The sequence below is a fragment of the Sceloporus occidentalis genome, unplaced genomic scaffold (genome assembly GCF_023333645.1).
Source record: "Sceloporus occidentalis isolate IW3139 unplaced genomic scaffold, rSceOcc1.0.p SCAF_4, whole genome shotgun sequence".
NCBI lineage: Eukaryota > Metazoa > Chordata > Lepidosauria > Squamata > Phrynosomatidae > Sceloporus > Sceloporus occidentalis.
The window spans coordinates 137,833,418-137,851,806 of record NW_028316984.1 but is presented as its reverse complement, the minus strand read 5'-3'; the positions used below and the strand labels follow the sequence as shown (position 1 = coordinate 137,851,806).

Sequence of the window (18,389 nt, the reverse complement as noted above, 5' to 3'; positions counted from 1 at the left end):
ACACAGATTTAACCTTACATAGAAGGCAAGCCCCATTTAAAACAATGGCACATGTGCCCCCCACCATGCTCCTTGCCATGCACGGGAGTGTGCACCCATTGTTTTAAATGGGACTTGAGCATATGCATTTTTCCCTTTATGTGTGTGTGGGGGGGGGGGTCCAGAATGGATCCCCCGCATATGGGAAGGGCCCACTGTAGTTTATTTTGTCATAATTGTTTTGGAACCAGCATAGTTTTGTGGTTTGAGCATTGCATTACAACTCTGGAGATCAGGGTTCGAAGCCCCACTCAACCATGCAAACCCACCTTGGATGAGTCACACACTCTCGGCCCTGGAAAACCACATGATAGGTTTGCCATAGGGTCAGAAATGACTTGAAGACAGACAACAACAATTGTTTGGGGGAACTGTAGTCTTGATGTTCTAAAAGCTTTTAGAACATTTTCATGCTCATGGATTTGGTTGCTTTTAAGTCTCTTGCACGCTGTTTATGCTAAAATCTGAAAGATACTCATGCAGAAAGGAAAAAAGAGGACAGGAATGTGTTAATTCAAATAAGCATTCTGGCTAGTGTTCATTTTACCAGTGTATCACCAAATAAAGGAAGAGACACTTTAAATACCCTTACCAATAGGATGCTTAGGTGAAATTTTTACCATCTCTCTCTGTGGAGCACAGTGAGGTTTGGACTCGGTAACCTGATATTGCATCTAGATTGCATAATACTGGTGGGGTTGATGTCACTGCACTGCAGCAAAGGAAATAAATTAGTCTGCCTTCTGTTTCTTTCTCATTCTATAACTCCATGAAGGTTCATTTCTTAGATGGATCCCCTTCTTGGTCTTGCACTCACCTGTGTGCCTGGAGTTACCAGATCTCATGGCCCATCTTCTCTGGTTCTCAGAGGAAGGAATCTCAGGGTGAGAGTGCTGACTTCAAAATCCTGTATATTTTCTTCAGAATTTTTTTTTAATTTGAATGGCATACTCTGTGCAACTATGTTTGATGTTTAATGAAATGGATTGTGCCTTATAATATCACCAGTCCCCCCTCCTATGACATCATCCCTAGGTTTCAGGTTTGGGCCTTGAAATTAAGGGTTTGGGATAGTCCTGTCTTGGCAACCTTATGTATACCAGTGACTATGGGGCAAAACAGATGGGCAAGAAAGAGTGGCCAGAAGCCGCTCCTGGCCAGATCGCACATCCCACAGCCCCAAGAGTGCCTCCTGCCATGATCCCATATGGACCGTGGAAAGGAGAGGAAAATATCCACTCCTTTTGAGCCGGTTTTGGTTTGCCTTAGGCAGTCCCAGCACAGCTCTGGGGTGGCTTCTGCATGCTCTGGGGCTTGTGTCATCTAAATGCCATGCCCCCAGAGTGGCCAGAAGCCGCCTTCATCTGCCTGTCAATTTTGAGCCTATACTAATTAGTTTGTTAGAATGGGAGCAACAAACCTTTGGAGTGGAGGGTCAGATGTCCCTTCCACACACTCATCCATGTGCTGGTGTAGTGAGGGGAACCCTGAGACAGGGAGAGCTGGGAGGGTGGAAGTGGCCCAGGTGGGAGAGGAGGGAGGAACCGACCAGGAGGCGGGCTAAGGAAGGAGGAGCCAAGGGTCCCGGAGGGGGAGATAAAAGGGAAGGGAGAGTGGCGCTCGGGAGAAGGGAGACGTCGCGGAAGAGGAGGCCGGGGAGTTGCGGACGAGAGAGGGGCAGCGCAGGTGAAGAGGAGCCCTGGGAGAGACGGGGTCCCAGTATCCCTGCAAAGCCGGTCTAGCTTCCGCAAGCGGGGACCTCACCAGGAGGTGGAGTTAAAGAACCCTCGAGCGGAAGGAGACTTCCCTTACTCCGACGAGGAGGAGTGGGCAAAACCCCTTAGGAAGGACCTAGGAAACGAGTGGTGGGATCCCAAAGGGGAGAAGTGGGAGTTGGGCCCTCAACCCCAAGACCGCGACAAAGCTGACTGCGAGCCACTGGAAAAGCACTCCGGGGGACAGAGGAGCGGCGCTGCGAGTGGTGTGTCGACTGGGGAAGTCCAGGACTGAGGACTTAAGCCGTGGGTTTTGAACCCCTGAACTGGTTGGCCCGTTGGCCTTGTTTTTGTTGAGCCCTAAGGAAGAAGGGAAGATTGTTTTGTTATTGGATTAAACACTGTTGCAGCAAACGCGGGTCCTGTAAGTTTGTTTCGCACGTGGGTTAGGACTTCCCTTTTCTGTTCTGGATACAAGAATGCAGCCTGCTACACCAGCCCTGCCCACAGCTGGATAACTTAGGTGATGGCCCCCTAATGTCTTAGGTCCCTAGCCAAAGCACTGGCCAGAATTTCTATGTCTGTCACCCCAGTCTGAGACCTGGCTTTGCTGCTCCATCAGCCTCTCACCACAAGAAAAGTTTGAGTGGAACAAAGCATGTTCAGCCAATGTTTTGGGAATTGGTTGAGTCCTAGTTTCAGGTTTCACCTGGTTTTTGCACTGCCAGCTGAGGACACCCAGCCACCCCTCCCTTCCCCACTTCCTTGCTTTCCATTTAGTCTAGGATTCATTCAAATTTTGGATCTCCGAGTGAACCTGGATTTGTTCCCGAGTTTCATTCTAGGGAAAGGGCAATTTGGGGAACCCCAAAAGGCCAGATTAGTCTCAGAGATTAGGGGTTCATCACCATTGTGTTTGGGAAAATTATGAGTACCATATCTGTAACAAGAATTGGTTTATAGCTCCAGCTTAGAGAATGAGAGAAAGTCAGATGACGTCATCATAAGGTCAAGAATTTGAATTTGCCTCTTTTTGAAATGGTGACTGATATTCTCTTGGTGAATTACGATGGTGTAAATCTGATTTATTACATCACAACTTACTTTTGTGGCCATTGCAGTAGTCAAAATTCACTACCAACTGTGCAATGAATAAAGTCCCCCCTGAAATCCAACTTTTTCACATCTGCATAGTCCCCAAGCTTGGGCTTTTCCTGCTCAGTGAAGAAGAGGGAGAAGCCCCAGACAAGCATCCAGCCATTTTCCTGTAGCTGGTGAAAGAAAAACCCGGGATACATTTTGCAAGAAGAATTCAAATGGTCTCTAGAAAGTTCAATATATTTTTCTTTATGTATTTGAAAAAACAAACATTCTGAGCCTTCTAGAGACCTCATAACATTTTCTATTGTTTTCTTGTCACATGTGCTTTCCTATTTTTTCCATGTTATTTCTGTCTCCGGTACCCTGTAATACCAAAGAACACATCTACTTTGTTAACTGAAGTATACTGCCACAGGGTGAACAATGATATATACCAAAGAGTAAAAGGATATGTTGTTTCTTCTTATTTGAATGCTAGTGTTTTGGTTATTTTCTGTTGAATTCATAAGAAACAAAAGCAATTAAATTTATTGCCAGAGCTTGCAGATTGCTATTTTCTGCTTGTACTATAAACAGACAGCATAATAGGGAAAGAGTGTCTTCCTGAGTCTCCTCTATCCCCCCATCCCCATTCCCCTCTGCAGGAAACAACAAAATATAATAAAATAAAATATCCTCTAGGGTAGGTCTGTTTTTCCTTCATCCAGAATATTGAAAAAACAGCTTTCTTCATTCTGAGCATAACCATTTAGTCCACAAGGAGATAAGCTCCTCTGGAACTGGCACAAATGCCTTCAAGATGGCACCTGTCGAACTACTTGCTCTGGAAACCTTGTATACGACATCAATGCCAAGTGACATGAAGACATTTTGTACATTGCCATAAGGCTTGATGCTCTAGGGCTTAGTTGCAGCATGTTTTAAATCATATGAGTTGGAAGAGACCACAAGGACCATCCAGTCCAACCCCCTGCCATGCAGGAATATATAATCAAAGCACTCCCTGTGACAGATGAGCATTCAGCCTCTGTTTAAAAAGCTCCAAAGAAGATCCTACTACTTGCTGAGGCAGCGTGTTCCACTGTTGAAAAGTTCTTACCATCAGGAGGTTCTTCCTAATGTTTAGGATGAAAGATATCATGTCCAAACATTGCTCACACCACTACCAGGAACCACAGCATTCAGAAAGATCCTTGTACGTTTCATCTGACATCTGTGAAACATGAGGCTGGCATTCTTATGTTCCGTCAGATGGCTGAGAGCATAAGATGGTCCGATAACCCAGATAACATGAATGCTACTCACCTAAAGACACCATCTATTTTAAGAAAACTGCTTGAAACATCTTTGGAACACAGGAGTAATACTTTGTGTAGGTATGTTTGTAATAACACCATCTTCCTCCACCCCATTTCCAACAAATTCAATGGAACCACCCTTTCTGTATGAGCAAAGGCAAAGCCAACAAACCACACCTTTTTATTGCTGGTGAATTCAAACAGGCAACTTTAATCTATTGAGGAGGATACACATACAAGCAAACATTTAACTGAGGATTGTGTGCGTTTTGTTGTTGTGTGTTTTAGAAGCCAGTGGCTCCTCCACTGCACAGCTACTGGACTACAGTTGTCAATAGTGTGGCCATTGCTATGTAGTTTAAGCAACCCAGCTATAAAACAACAGTAGTAGTTCCCATCCAACTATCCCCATTACATGAACTGAAAGAATGCAGAAAGAAACAGACATAAAATGAAAGAAGTAAATATCTGGCTGCAATGAAGTTGATTTTCCTCCAAAAAGAGAAGAAATCTGAGGAGCTGACACATAGAGTGTTAAAGAAAGGTGATATGGTCAAGGGGTTAGCTGGGGGATATTATAAGAGAAAGTATTGATTTGTTGGGCTCAGCTCAGTTCCCCACATGCCATATAAATAAAGTGCATTTATTTGTGAAAGTTAGAGCTCCTTGAGACTATAGCTATGCTGTGTGAATGCGAGAAAATGACATAAAAGGAGAAGTTCTGGTATATCATGGGGAAATGTCGCTCATTTCTGTGAGGTGTTAGTACAGTAGTGTAAAGGCTAGATGCCATTCTTCAGAATAAGCGAACAACTACTGACCAGCCTTCAAATAATGGTGCTTTTTAAGATGAAATTACCCGAAGAGCATGGGGCTGTGCTATTTGATATCACAAAAATGTAACCCTTGACACTTTGCTATTTTTAGAGATTTTCCTTTCATGCTTTTACAAGCCAATTTAAGAGATCAGTATTGCAGGGTAATGTAAAGAACAAAACTGAACATCTACTCGTTGGAAATCAGCCATCATCACTAAAAGTGGAGACTCAGTACTTACTCAGCCTTATGAGATGCTCCACAAACTAAAATTACCAAGAAATGTAAAAGCAGCCTATTTTCTACTTTTACTGTTCCCTCAATCATGGAATATTTGGAGGAAAATTGCTTTTAGTGTTTTCAAAAAGGTTTTTAATGAGAAGCCACACAACCAGCATTCGACATCTTCCCAATTCATTCTGAGAGGACAGAACAGCAGTTTAGAAATATAGGATGCCAAGTTTTCCCCCTGCCACAGTATTCACTACATCCCATTATTGATTAAGGCTGCAATTCTGTGCTCGCTTAGAATTATAAAAAAAAATTAATTAAAAGAAAGCTTGGAGGTCATCTAGTCCAGTTCAGGCCCAATGAATTCAAGTGGGCTTTTCCGCTGAGTAGACATGTATAGGACTGGACTTTAAGAGGGTGTCAGATCAGATTCACTATAAACAGTGAGTTACCCATCTGTTAACTACTGTTGCAGGCCGTTAAACAATAAATCAGGTGTGGCCCACACCATACATGAAGTAGAGTTTTATTCAGTAGTACATTTTTTAGAACTGATGGACTATAAAATGGTCTGCTTCTCTGTGTGTGTGTTTGTGAAGTGCTAAGCATTTCAGGAGACACTGTCAACCACAGGACAGACCTGACTGAAAGTCTACTGGCAGTGCTCCTGACCACCCATTGCCAGCAATGGATATCATACCTGAAGGGAAAATGGGGAGATATAAATTAATCACACTCAGAAAATACAAGACAAGTTAATGCTACACTTTTTCTTATGTATAAGAATCCATTCAGGAGTGACAATGTGTCTTTAAGCACATCTATGGTACAGAGTTATAGCAGAATGATACCATGACTCTTTAATACATGGCTCCTTGCTATGAAATCCTGGGATTTGTAGTTTACCGTAGCCAGGGGTGTGGACTAGTGCTTTCTAACAGAACTGTGTTTCAGCAAATAACCCATCCCAAGATTCTACAAGATGGAGCCTTGGCCATTAAAATGGAATCAAACTGCTGTAACAATGCAGTGTAGATACATTCTTTGTGTGTGTGTTTTTGTCCCCTCTTCAATGGAACTCAATAGAACAAGGAACAGCTGTGTGAGCTGATTACCAGGTGGATGAAACAGTCAGTGGTCAGCCAAATAATGCAACCTCATCTTCAAACACAGAAGAGGCTCTGGGACCACATAAAGAAATGCACATCATGAGTCAAACTCATTGCTAGTGCAATTACCTTCCATTCAGTGCAAAGGACACCTGGAATTGTTCTGGCCCAGGTGGTCTAGTACAAAGCATGCCCTCCTCTTAAGGCTGTAGGATATTAGTTATTTTCAGCAAACTTACCCATCCCCAAAAAAGATAGGTTGGGATTTGGTTTTTCTTTTACCCTCAGGTTAACAAAAACATCCTTTGACGGCTGCCAGATGAAATGTAGCTTCCTTATGACTGCTACTTCTTGCAAAATTTCAGAAATGCATGTCTCTGTGGGAAATCCACGTTTGCCTCAGTTTCTAGAAAACTTGCAGGCACTGTTTACAATCTGGAAGATCTTGGAGAATAAATAACCACTCAGTGCTCCTCAGTCTGAAGCAATGGGATACCATCAGCAGCTACTCATCAATAACCTAATGAAGGAGGGAATTAATTGCTGCACCATTAATACTGTGATTAGCACACTGAGTACAGCAGGTAGGGTGCAGAGAAAACTCAGCAAAAACTAAAATATGCACAAGCACTCAATAGTCTGTTCAATAGGATTCCAAATCCTAAGGAGGGCTGGTGATGTCAACACCACGGCTGGTCAGTTCCACTTCTATTGCCACAATGGCATCATCAAGTGACATAACATTGCCTGGCTGGAGGTTGGGGGGCAGAGAGGAGCCTGGTAATGAGAACACTTACTTTCAGAGTTGCAAGGATCAGACCTGAAGGACCCGTCTGTTGAGTTCCACTATGAGGAGTAAGGAAGGGAAGACTTCAGCCATGTTTCTCTCCCACTTTTGACTACTTGGCCAAAATGCAACTTGTGCAGGAATGCAATCATTCATCCAGCAAAAGAGACCTTTATTTAAATATATGTGTATGTGTGTTTGTGTATGTATGTATGTATATATGAGAATGGGAGGATAGGCTCTTGAGTGAGCGTCACAATGGATGGTTCAAAAAGTAATTTTTTTATATAAATCCAGCAAACTGTCCAGCACCATAATACCATATGCTATGGTGCAATTTAAAAAAAGCCCCAGGAGGAGCACACAAGAGGGCAAATTCTATCTCCCCAGTAGGCTGCCACTGTTGGGCTGTCTCGGCAGCTGTTGGTTTTTCCTTGACCCTGCAGCATCTCAGGTCCCATGGGAGGTATTGGTTGCAAGCAAGCACCTGAATATTGCCAAACGGAATAGAAGCCAAATCTCTACATTAACAGGGGTGTCTGTGCCAATCCATTAACTTGTTATTTGTACAAAGTTGACTAGCATTTGTCTTATTCCCCAACCCCTATGCAGTAAAATGCAGGGAACAGGACTGTTTTCACAGTAAGTTACAAGTCAAACCTATCTATCCAACAGGTAGCTGACCATGCTACTTGTTGTTTAAAGAGAAAAAAGAGTAAAATCCATAGAAAACCTACTGATTCCACTTTTTCATGCATACCTCCAAATCCAGGAGGTTTGTTTATCATATTGGAAGGAGGTGTTTTGTTTTGTTTTTGAGGCCGTCATCACAAGTCTTCAACAGAGGGGTGAGGAAAGTTCACTTAGTCACAGCACAGCTTCAAGTCACCTTTCAATTAGTTTTCACATGGCCATTGGCCAAAGTTACAGCAGCAGTGGGTTCCCCAGGTTCAGCATTCTCATCAAAACGCAAACGCAGGGTGTTCCTGATGACTAGCTGTTCCATGATAATTGCCGCACAGAACCACGGAATAGCATACTCCAGAGTTATGAGGCCCATGAAGTTCAAGTCAAACTGTGAATAGTCCCAAGGGCAAGCATTGAACTGGCGCAGGATGAAGCCAGTGGTGAATTCCCATACATACGTCCACAAGGTATAAATTAGGCAGCGCAGGACTATGTTACATTTGTCCTTCAGGTACAGATACATCTTTTCTACAATTAAGATGGATGTTCCATAGATGAAAAGGGCCCATACACTCGTGACACCTGGGAACTTCCAGTTGAAATTGACTACAAACTCCCACGCGGCTGTGAACATCACCTCACAGAAGTAACCATGAATGGCATAAAGGTACCAGCGGGAGAAAGCAGTCAGTGGTTCTGCAGCTGCCATCCTTCCGCACAGTCCCCAGCAGGAACTCTGTAAAACAGAAGAGGGAAAAGAGATTAATGCCTCAGTAAACAAGGACAATAGCATAAGGTCTTATACATAAAGGTCAAATATGTAAAGCACTGTAATAATATAATTGTTTAAAAAGATTGTCAAAAGTGATCTGCTCAAGAACAGGACAGGCAAAACAGTAGTAACAGTAGTACTACTGTAGTTACTATCATCATCATTTATTTATACCCTGCTTTTCCCCCAAGATTGGAATTCAAAGCACCTTACAACTTAAATTACTAACAGAATAGTTTAAATTATTCAAAAAGGAAACATTAAAATAGAACCAAACTATTATTCTATTAATATTAAATATTAATGTTAAATTAATATAAACTATTAATCATATTTTAACAATGTAAAAACATACATTTAACAAGGATAAAAAGTAGTTAAAACAGTACAATAAAAACCAGTATTTTATTATAAGTCCTTTCTTTAAAAGCCTTCAATTCTAAAAGCCTCTCTGAATTAAAAAAAAATAAATCTTCACCTGCCAATGGAAGGTCAGCAAGGAGAGGACCATTTTAACTTCCCCAGAGAGAGTTCCATGGTCTAGGAACAACCACCAAAATGGCCCTATCTTGTGTTCCTCCCAACCATAAATTTGAAGGTGGTGGGAATGAAAGAAGGACCTCTCTTGTGGATCTCAGAGGTCAGGTAGGGTCACAGGGAGAGATGTTATTTTGATAGAATGACTGGTCCTAAGCAATATAAGTCATAAGGCCATATAGGTCATAACAAGCAGTTTGAATTACACCCAAGAACAGGCCAGTAGTTGTTGGAGCAGGGGAGTTACGTGATTCCTATAACCAGCCAATGTAGGAGTCTGGCTGCAGCTCTTTGTACCAACTGAAGTTCCCAAACTTTCTTCAAAGGCATCCCCACACAGAGCACACTTCCATAATCCAAATAAGGCACATGGCACTGTGGCCACATCAGTCATTTTCAGGAATGGGCACAGTTGGGACACTAGCTTTAAGTGTACAGAAGCCACCACAGACCCCTGAATCCAGAAGTACACCCAAACTGCAAACCTGCATATTCAGGGAGTGTGTAACTGCATCCAGCACAGGCTGCATCCCTATTCCTGATCTGCCTTTTGACTGATCAGAAGCACTCTGTTTCTTATGCATTGAACATCAATTTGTTTGTCCTCATCTATTCCATCACTAATTCCAGTCATGAGTTTAGAAATGAAACAATATCCTTGGAGTTAGGTGGCACAGAAAAATAGAGTTGGTGGCACTGAACACCAAATATGTGGATGAATAGTCCCAGAGGTTTCGTGTAGATACTGAATACCCTAGGGGACCCCAGAGACCAATGACCAACGAGTCAAATCAGGTACTCCTCAGAACCACCTTTGGGGCTCACCCCTCCAGGAACAAACAGAGTCACTGTAAAACAGTGCCTCCAAGCCCCATCCCTGCAAGGCAGCCCAGAAGGATACCATGGTCAATTATATTGGGAACTACTGAGTGTTGTAGCAGAACCAACAAGGACACACTCTCCCTTTCACACTCTTCAACAAGGCAACCAAAGCTGTCTCTGTCCCTTAGCCAGACCTGAAACCAAATGGAAATGGATTAAGATAACCATTTCATCCAGAAATTACTGGAGCTGGGAGGCCATCACATGTTCTTTTCCATTACTTCCAAATGGAATGTTGGACATGGGCTCATAGTTATTCATTATGGTAAGATTCAGAGGAGGCATTTTCAACACAGCCCTTACAACTGTCTCCTTCAGACATGTTGGAAAGCTGCATTGTTGTGAGTAGGTGTTGTCTATTCCCTTCTTCAAGTCAGCCTGTCCCACCTAACCCTTTTCATGAGCCAAGAAGGGCAACAGTCTAGTAGACAGATGATGGCTTTTACTAGGATCCTGTGCGCACCCTCAGGCTTGACAAGAATCCGTTTTTAGTGGGCAAGCAGAGGCCAAACATAACCTCTGGGACTGTATCAGTTGTGATATCCAAGCGGGAAGGTATCAAAGTGATTTTACCTCAAAGTGACATGCAAATTCTTCACAGTAGTTGTTGAGTAGTTCAAACATTTAGGGGGGAAAAATTCCTATTTATTTGAATTCTCATAGTGTATTTAATGAGAGAGCATGGTGTAGTGATTTGAGTGCTGGATTAGGACAGTGGGAGACCAGGGTTCATAGAATCATAGAGTTGGAAGAGACCCACAAGGGCCATCCAGTCCAACCCGCTGCCATGCAGGAAATCAAAATCAAAGCATCCCTGACAGATGGCCATCCAGCCTCCATTTGAAGACCTCCAAGGAGGGAGACTCCATTACACTCCGCGGGAGTGTGTTCCACCGTTCGACAGCCCTTACTGTCAGGAAGTTCCTCCTAATGTTGAGGTGGAATCTCTTTTCCTGCAGCTTGCATCCATTGCTCCGGGTCCTGTTCTCTGGAGCAGCAGGAAAAAAGCTTGCTCCCTCCTCAATATGGCATCCCTTCAAATATTTAAACAGGGCTATCATATCACCTCTTAACCTTAACCTTCAAATCCCCGCTTGATCATGCAAACCCACTGTGTGACCTTGGGCAAGCCACAATCTCAGGCTCAGAGAAAGGCAAGGGTAGCCCCCTCTGAACAAATTCTGCCAAGAAAACCCTGTGATACGTTTGCCTTAGGGTTGCCATACATCAGAAAATACTTTAAGGCATACTACTACAACAGCAGCATATTTAGAACCAGAAAGCCAGTGTCTGTTCACACATGGCTGAGAGAAATTTATCTTCAGGGCTGGGTAGGGGGCAAGCCTTGGGGGCACACACACTCTCAGCACAGATATTCAGTGGTTTGTAAATGTGGAGACTTGTCTTTCACAAACAAGCCATCTTTGTTTGTTTCATTGGAGGCACCAGGTATGCAGCCTATGCTCACAGGTTTCATCTGTTCAACAGTGGAGCACACTCCCTTGGAGTGTGGTGGAGTCTCCTTCTTTGGAGGTCTTCAAACAGAGGCTGGATGGCCATCAGTTGAGGAAGCTTTGACTATGAGTTCCTGCATGGCAGCAGGGTTGGACTGAATGGCCCTTGTGGTCTCTTCCAACTCTATGATTCTAGGTGTTTACATGCAAAATCACAGCTCTCATTAAAGGTAGGCTGGAACAATCCTGCATTCTCTTCACACTTCAATCTTGGATCTGTGGGAGTACAGACACACCAAACATGAGAAAAACAGAAAACAACCTATGTGTCTGGCTTGTTTAAAATGAAACACAAGAAGTCAACCTTGTCAGAGCAGCCAGAGGAGAGAAAGCCAAAGCAAGTCAAGCCCTTGAGGTACTTTAAACTCACATAGGAAGTTTACAACACATAAAAATCTGGGTAAAGTAAGTAAAAAGGAATAGAAGATGCAACACCAGTGAAAAGAAAACATAAGAAAGGAAAAAAGAACTATGTGAAGTAAACTTGACAACTTACATAAAAGGTAATGAATATTCAACTACAAGGCCTAAAAAATACAAGCAAACCCTCCCCAAAAGCAAAGCAGTGGGTCAGTTCAGCTGTAATGTCAAGACCATAGTTTGGTGTTATATAAATAAGTCCTTGTCCTTTTCACACTTCTTCCTCAAACACACGGATTTCCTCCCTCACATCCAAATCAGCAACCCAACCCTAATTTTATAAAACAATTTTCATTCTACAGATGTAAGTGCAGTGTTTTGCTGCAAAGGCAAACGGGAACAGCCAAGCTCACATACCGCCAAAGCATTATTTGGAATAAAGTTTGCATCCCAAGCACTCTCTTCCTTAGAGTGTATTATCAGTTACATCAGCCTATAGTTACTATAGCAAAAATAAAAATAAAAGAGTCATCTTTTTCTGCACATTTTCTGCCCTGGCTGGAGGTGCTGGCAAAGCTTGGAAAACAGTGCTTGCATCAGTTGCTGTATCTGTCCCTGGTCTACTCTATTAGATAGAGTTAAAAGCTTGTTGAAAGAGAAAATTCAGCAAAAAGCCAATAAAGATACTCCTTCAGTTCTTGGGCAAGGATTTCCATATACAGTTTGTTGCCACAGAAAAAGACAAAATTAGTTAAAAGGTTCTTTGAACCCAACACTGTTCTATAGAATTGGTAGTACATATACTAACTAGTGCAACCTTGCAGTCAAAACAGATATAACTTGTGATCTTGTTATTCCCGAAAGGATGTTATATTCAGCTATGTTAATAATGTAAAATAGTTCTACAAATGAAATGAAGATAACTTCAAATAGTTTCGTTTTATGGCCATTTGCTATAACAACGCTTAGGGAGAGATTGCATCTTGTCTGTATCCAAAAGGGTTGTGGGATGTGGATATTTACAAACAAAAGTCTGGGAGTCTCTGGACTGGTTACCTATGTAATGTTGTTTCCCCATGTGGGGATATTTCTTGTTCTACCACATCCTCAGGGCATCATATTCTTTCTTGGGTCAGATGTGCTTATCTCAGAGAGATAACACCAATCTCAGAGCTATTATTCAATCAACTTCTGCAAGGTGGAGGTCTAGTAAGTTTTACACGTACGTGCGCACACACACACACACACACACACACACACCTTTCTTATATTTATGTCCCATTTTTCTTTGCAGGAGCTCAACCAAGATGATGGGACGGTTCATGGAGGATAGCTCCTTCAATGGCTGGTAACCATACAGTCAATTGGAACAGTCATGTTTTCCCCTTTTATCCTCACGAGAACTTTGTGTGATAGGTTGGGCCAAGAGGAAATGACTGGATCAGGATCACCGCTGAGGTCCATAACTGACTGGGTATTTGAACCTGGGTAGTCCTAGCCTGATGTTTTAAGCATTATACCACACTGGGTGACCAGTACTTTCAAGAACAAATTACAGGAAGAAATTGTGAACTTATGCATCCAAACTTCGAAAATAGATTGAAAGTTCCATCTGCAGAACAGATGGAAAGTTAGCCCATGCCATTGACTTTGCTGGTGGCTCTTCCTTTTCAAGAACTGTTTCCATGTCAAGTGGTCAGTATAATAGCTCTGATAATTTTACTGACGGATTTCCCAATTTGTTCCTCCCCCTTATTGCCATTTCCCTTCTCGTGTTGTTTCTTTTAAATTGTAAACCTGGCTGTGGTCTGCTCTGTGAGCCACCCCACTGAGGAGTGGGGTAAAAATGTTTCAAATGAATACATATGTATTATGCAACACAAATTTGGGTGAAGAATTATTTCCAGGCAAACACAGAAAGTTAGCTTTTCCCTCCCCCCCCCCCCCCAAAGCAGTTACCTATGGCCTGGGACAGACCGCCCCAAGAGGGCAGGCTGGCAGTGTCCCGTTTCCCTCCGGAGGGACACTGGAGCAGCCAAACTGCCCGCTGTCTCTCCACCCCAAAAAGAACCCGGAAAAATTGACATCTTTTGTTGCTGCCGCTCGCACATCACAAGTGCGCCATTGTGTAAGCAACATGCAGCAATGCGCGGATGCTGCATGTCGCTTTCATAAAAATGGCGGCCCCCATGTGGATGGGAGGCCGCCTGTAGGCTGCCACCCGCTCATACTAGGGTTAGGGACCATGCGGTTCATGAGTGGTCCGTAATTGTAGAATCAGTGGCAGCAAGCCGCTTCGGGACCATCTGTCCCGGGCCTAAAATTGACATTGCTACTGAGGAAAGTGAAGGATGGTGGGACCAGGGTGGATTAAAATCTACATAGTCTTTTATTTTAAAAGAACTATAGTCTTTTATTTTATTTCCCTCTGTTTGAGACAATTTGGTACAATTTCTTCCTTATAAAAGAAAGAGCTTTTCGTACACCAAGAGGCAACTTTAAACAGGAGAGGAGATGTAAAGGGCAAATACCTACTTGATTTCAAATGGTTCTCCATGTGAGATGAATGAAGCCGGTGCTCTGTTGACATTCTGTCTTTTCCTATATTATAATAATATAGAAATTCAGCCCCCAAAGTGAGACATTTTCAGGCAAAAACCCCACCTTAACCCTCCTGAAGACACCACATTATCAGCTGCCCCATAGAAAGATCTTAATTGGCCTTTTTGAAGGTTGTCTGTTGTCACTGATGAAGTCACAAGTACTCCACTGACCTGGGAATAAACTAGGTAACAGCAGATATAAAGTTAATTGTCTGTGTGTTTACATAGTTATGCCAAGTTATGGAGAATGTTTTTTAGTTGTGCAAAAATGTATGTATATTTTCATGCAGATTTAAAATATATACATACAAATTGTTTTTAAAAATTATGCAGTGTGTACACATATCAAGTGCAGTCTGTCCTCGCCTTACGCGGGGGATCCGTTCCGGATCCCGCCGCATAAGGCAAATTCCGCCTATGCTCGAGCCCCATTGGAAACAATGGGGCTCGTGCACGGCGGCGCGGTGGTGCGGGAGCGCACGGGGCGCAACGGGCGCGCGCGCCCATTCAATTGAATGGGATGCGCTGCCCCTTCCGCCCCGCGTGCCCCCTGTGGCTTGAGCGCGTATGCTCAAGGCCGCGTATGGTGCGCCCGCGTATGGCGCGGGTGTGCTGTAGGCACATTTCAATGAATTTTTCTGTTGAAAGAAGCTTTTGTGAGACTTTTTGTCAAAGTATGTGTACTGTATTTTCTACTTAGTTTCAAATGCAAGTGTTTATGTGTATACTATTTCAAATGTACACACTATTTTTTAACTTTGTAAATTGCATCTTAAGGTTTGGATGGAAAAGTATTAACTTCAGGATTGAAATGAATTGTGATTTGTATTTAGATTAATGAAGCACGCATTTGCTATATTCATATTGAAATGCAAACTGAACAAACATCTCCCTAATTTCATCCTTCTCTCATTGAAGCTGGGTAAACTTTTTTGGAAGATAGCTTGTGAGACATCTCAGGCACTCAAAGCACCTGACACAATGGTAGTAGGGCTGTTTTATGGAACTGTGGATTTTAACAGTAGTTATTTTGATTCAGAAGTTTGCCTGATATCTGTGTGAAAAGCCTGAAATGCAATCCTATACATGTCCACCCCTAGGTAGGTATGAAACATATTGCAACTTGAATTATGTTTTCATTTCTCATACAATGAAGGAAAGCATTTCTTCAAATTATGCATAATTATCCTAAGGAATCCCCCACCAAAAGATGCAGCGACAGCCATTAGCTTAGATGGCTTATAAGAAGGGTTGGAGAATTTCATAGAGGTGGACAGTGCTTGTCTTTGTGGACCTTCAAGTAATTTCTGACTAATGATTACCCTAAGGTGAACCTATCATGGGGCTATCTTTGCAAGGTTTGTTCAGAGGGGATTTGCCATTGCCTTCCTCTGAAGCTGAGAGAGTGTGGCTTGCTCAAGGTCACCTAGTAGGTTGTCATGGCTGAGCAGGGTTTTGAACCCTGATCTCCAGAGTCATAGTCCAACACCCAAACCACTACACTATGCTGGCTCCCAAGGACAGCTCGATCAATGGCTATTAGCCACAAGAGTTAGATGGCACCCTCATGTTCAGAGGCAGTATACGTCTGAATATTCATACTGGGGATCAATTTACAAAGGGTTATTGTCTGTTTGTTGGCTTTCTGGTGGCATCTGGCTGGCTATTTAAAAATTTCTAGTCCAGATGGATGCTTGCCAGCTCTATAGGCAAGCTCTTCTTATGCATCATCATCATCATCATCATCATTATTATTATTATTAACAGTGTTTATAAACTGCTTGTCTGCCAAAGTGATATACAAATTAAAAGAACAGAGGAATACAATAAAATCACAAAACAACAAAAGCAGAAATGAAACCTTCTTTGAAACAAACTGAAGAACAACATTTAAATATATTAAAGGTTATGAAACAATGTTGGTTTTACTACTTGCTTGAAATCAGTAGAGATGGAGCCAGCCCCAGGAAAAGAGTACCACAGTGTGGATGTTGCTATAGAAAAGGCTCTGCCTTATACACTTGCCAGGCTAGGAATTTCCAATGAGGCCTCTGATTAATACTGTGAATTGTGTGCAGATTCATATGCATAGAGGCCATCATTCACATATCCTGGCCTCCAAGCTATTTAGGGCTTTGTAGGTCAATTAATTGATTTGAACTGGACTTGGAAACAAAATAAATGTAGGTGGTTCAAGCCAGTGGCATCATTAGGAGGGTGCGGGTGTGTGGACCACACCAGGTGAACCCTAAGAGGGGGTGACACCAATCCTCCTCAAACACCTACCTCTTGGCAGAAATGGACTGTGGCATTCACTTGCTTCCCTTTAAAATACTTTAAGAGATGGTGTGAATGGGGTCAAGCGCAGTGGGAGGAGAAAGGAAAGGCCCCAGAATTTTTTTAAATTAAAATGTCAAATTTTCAAATTTGTGTACTGGGCCACAAACTACTACTTTGTGTAGCACTGGTCTAAATGACAAGTATTGTTTTATTAAAAAAATAAATTTATTTACATTCAAAAGGGATTTCAGTTACATACAGTATAACAAAAGGTGGAAAATAAAAATGTGAAAGGAAGAAAAATAACTACATTAGTCATGAGTTTCTATAAAAGCTGAGCAAATGTCCAAATATAAGTCCATATGTAAATTTCATCTATACATCATTATTTCAAAGGTTGAAGGTGCTGTTAGGTCTTCTATCCATTTGATTGCAGGTGGAGAAAAATTATCTTTTTCAGTAATGAAGTAATCCTTTAGCAATCAAAAGGGCTTAAAAAAATCCACTTCTGTTGGCCATTTTTTAGTTTCCAAGAAACAGGTAAATCAAAAGAACATGCATGGCCCTGAATATTAAGGAACTTTCAAAAGCAATTTATTTGTGTGATTACTTCTTTCCAAAATGTAGCTAAATGCGAATGGTACATATTTGAAGCTTGAATAACTCAAGCAAGTCTGATTTCTCCAGTAAGGAAGGGAAGTGATTCATCAGATGAATTGGGTAAGGGTACTCTCAGGTAGAGCAGTCACTAGCACCCTCCCTGCACCACCATGGTTGAAATTTCGTCCTTTAAAAGAAGAGTAGTCCTGGCTAGAATACCATCCTGCAATCTTGGATACTAGAGCAGTGCTATGCAAAGTGGTGGTCCCCAGACTACTGCCAGTCCATGACTGATCAGCAGCTGGCCCACAGATTTCCAAGAAAGAAAGAAAGAAAGAAAGAAAGAAAGAAAGAAAGAAAGAACTGCAACCAAAAGGAAGAATTACAAAATTATCTACAATTGAAACTATGAAGATAATTTTCAGATGCCCTGTATGATGTCAATCTCTGAGACATTAGAGAAAATCTATTGCTGCCCCCTCCCCCAGTATAGATAACGTGAGAAGCCCTGATTCAGAGTAAATTATATTAAAAGCATCACAGAGTAATCTAGATCTCCATGCCTTCCATTCCATTTGTGGTCTCATCTGCACTGCAGAAACAATGCACTTTGAACCCGTCTTTAAGTGCCATGGCTCAGTTCTATGGAATTCAGGGATTTGTGAAAGATTTAGCTTTTCTCTGTCAGAGATCTCTGGTGCCACATCAAACTACAAATCCCAGGATTTCATAGCACAGAGCCAGGGCAATTAAAGTGATGTCAAACTGCATTATTTCTGCAATGCAGATGAGACAAGAATCATACAAGCAAAGTATGCATTCAGAGATGGAACCACAACCAATTTTTTTAAAAAAAAGGCTTACCTACATCACCCTCTGGGAACAGAATGAGGTCGTAATGTGAAGCAAGAGAAACATGAGTGCGAAAGGAGGGGGGAGACTGATTTTTCCTTACAACAGCTACTAAATAAATATATTTTTTAAAAACAGCAGCTACAGTGACAGAACCTCATAGATTTCTGTCCTCACAGGCCTATTTCAACTCTAAGGCACCCCAG

General features: G+C 42.3%; 1 protein-coding gene across 16 annotated transcripts in view; it reads right to left on the bottom strand.

Moving 5' to 3' along the window:
- Positions 1-4,299: 4,299 nt before the first annotated feature.
- TMEM229B (transmembrane protein 229B) overlaps positions 4,300-18,389 on the bottom strand; it is a 68,086-nt gene continuing 53,996 nt past the window's right edge. For 15 of the 16 annotated variants that reach the window (XM_089521730.1, XM_089521717.1, XM_089521726.1 and 12 more), the window contains one exon: positions 4,300-8,519. In XM_089521730.1, the coding sequence (XP_089377856.1) occupies positions 7,989-8,519 (531 nt within the window). In that variant the 3' untranslated portion in view covers positions 4,300-7,988. Of the gene's footprint in view, positions 8,520-14,383; positions 14,450-18,389 lie in introns of all 16 variants that reach the window. The other variant, XM_089521728.1, reaches the window with a different exon arrangement.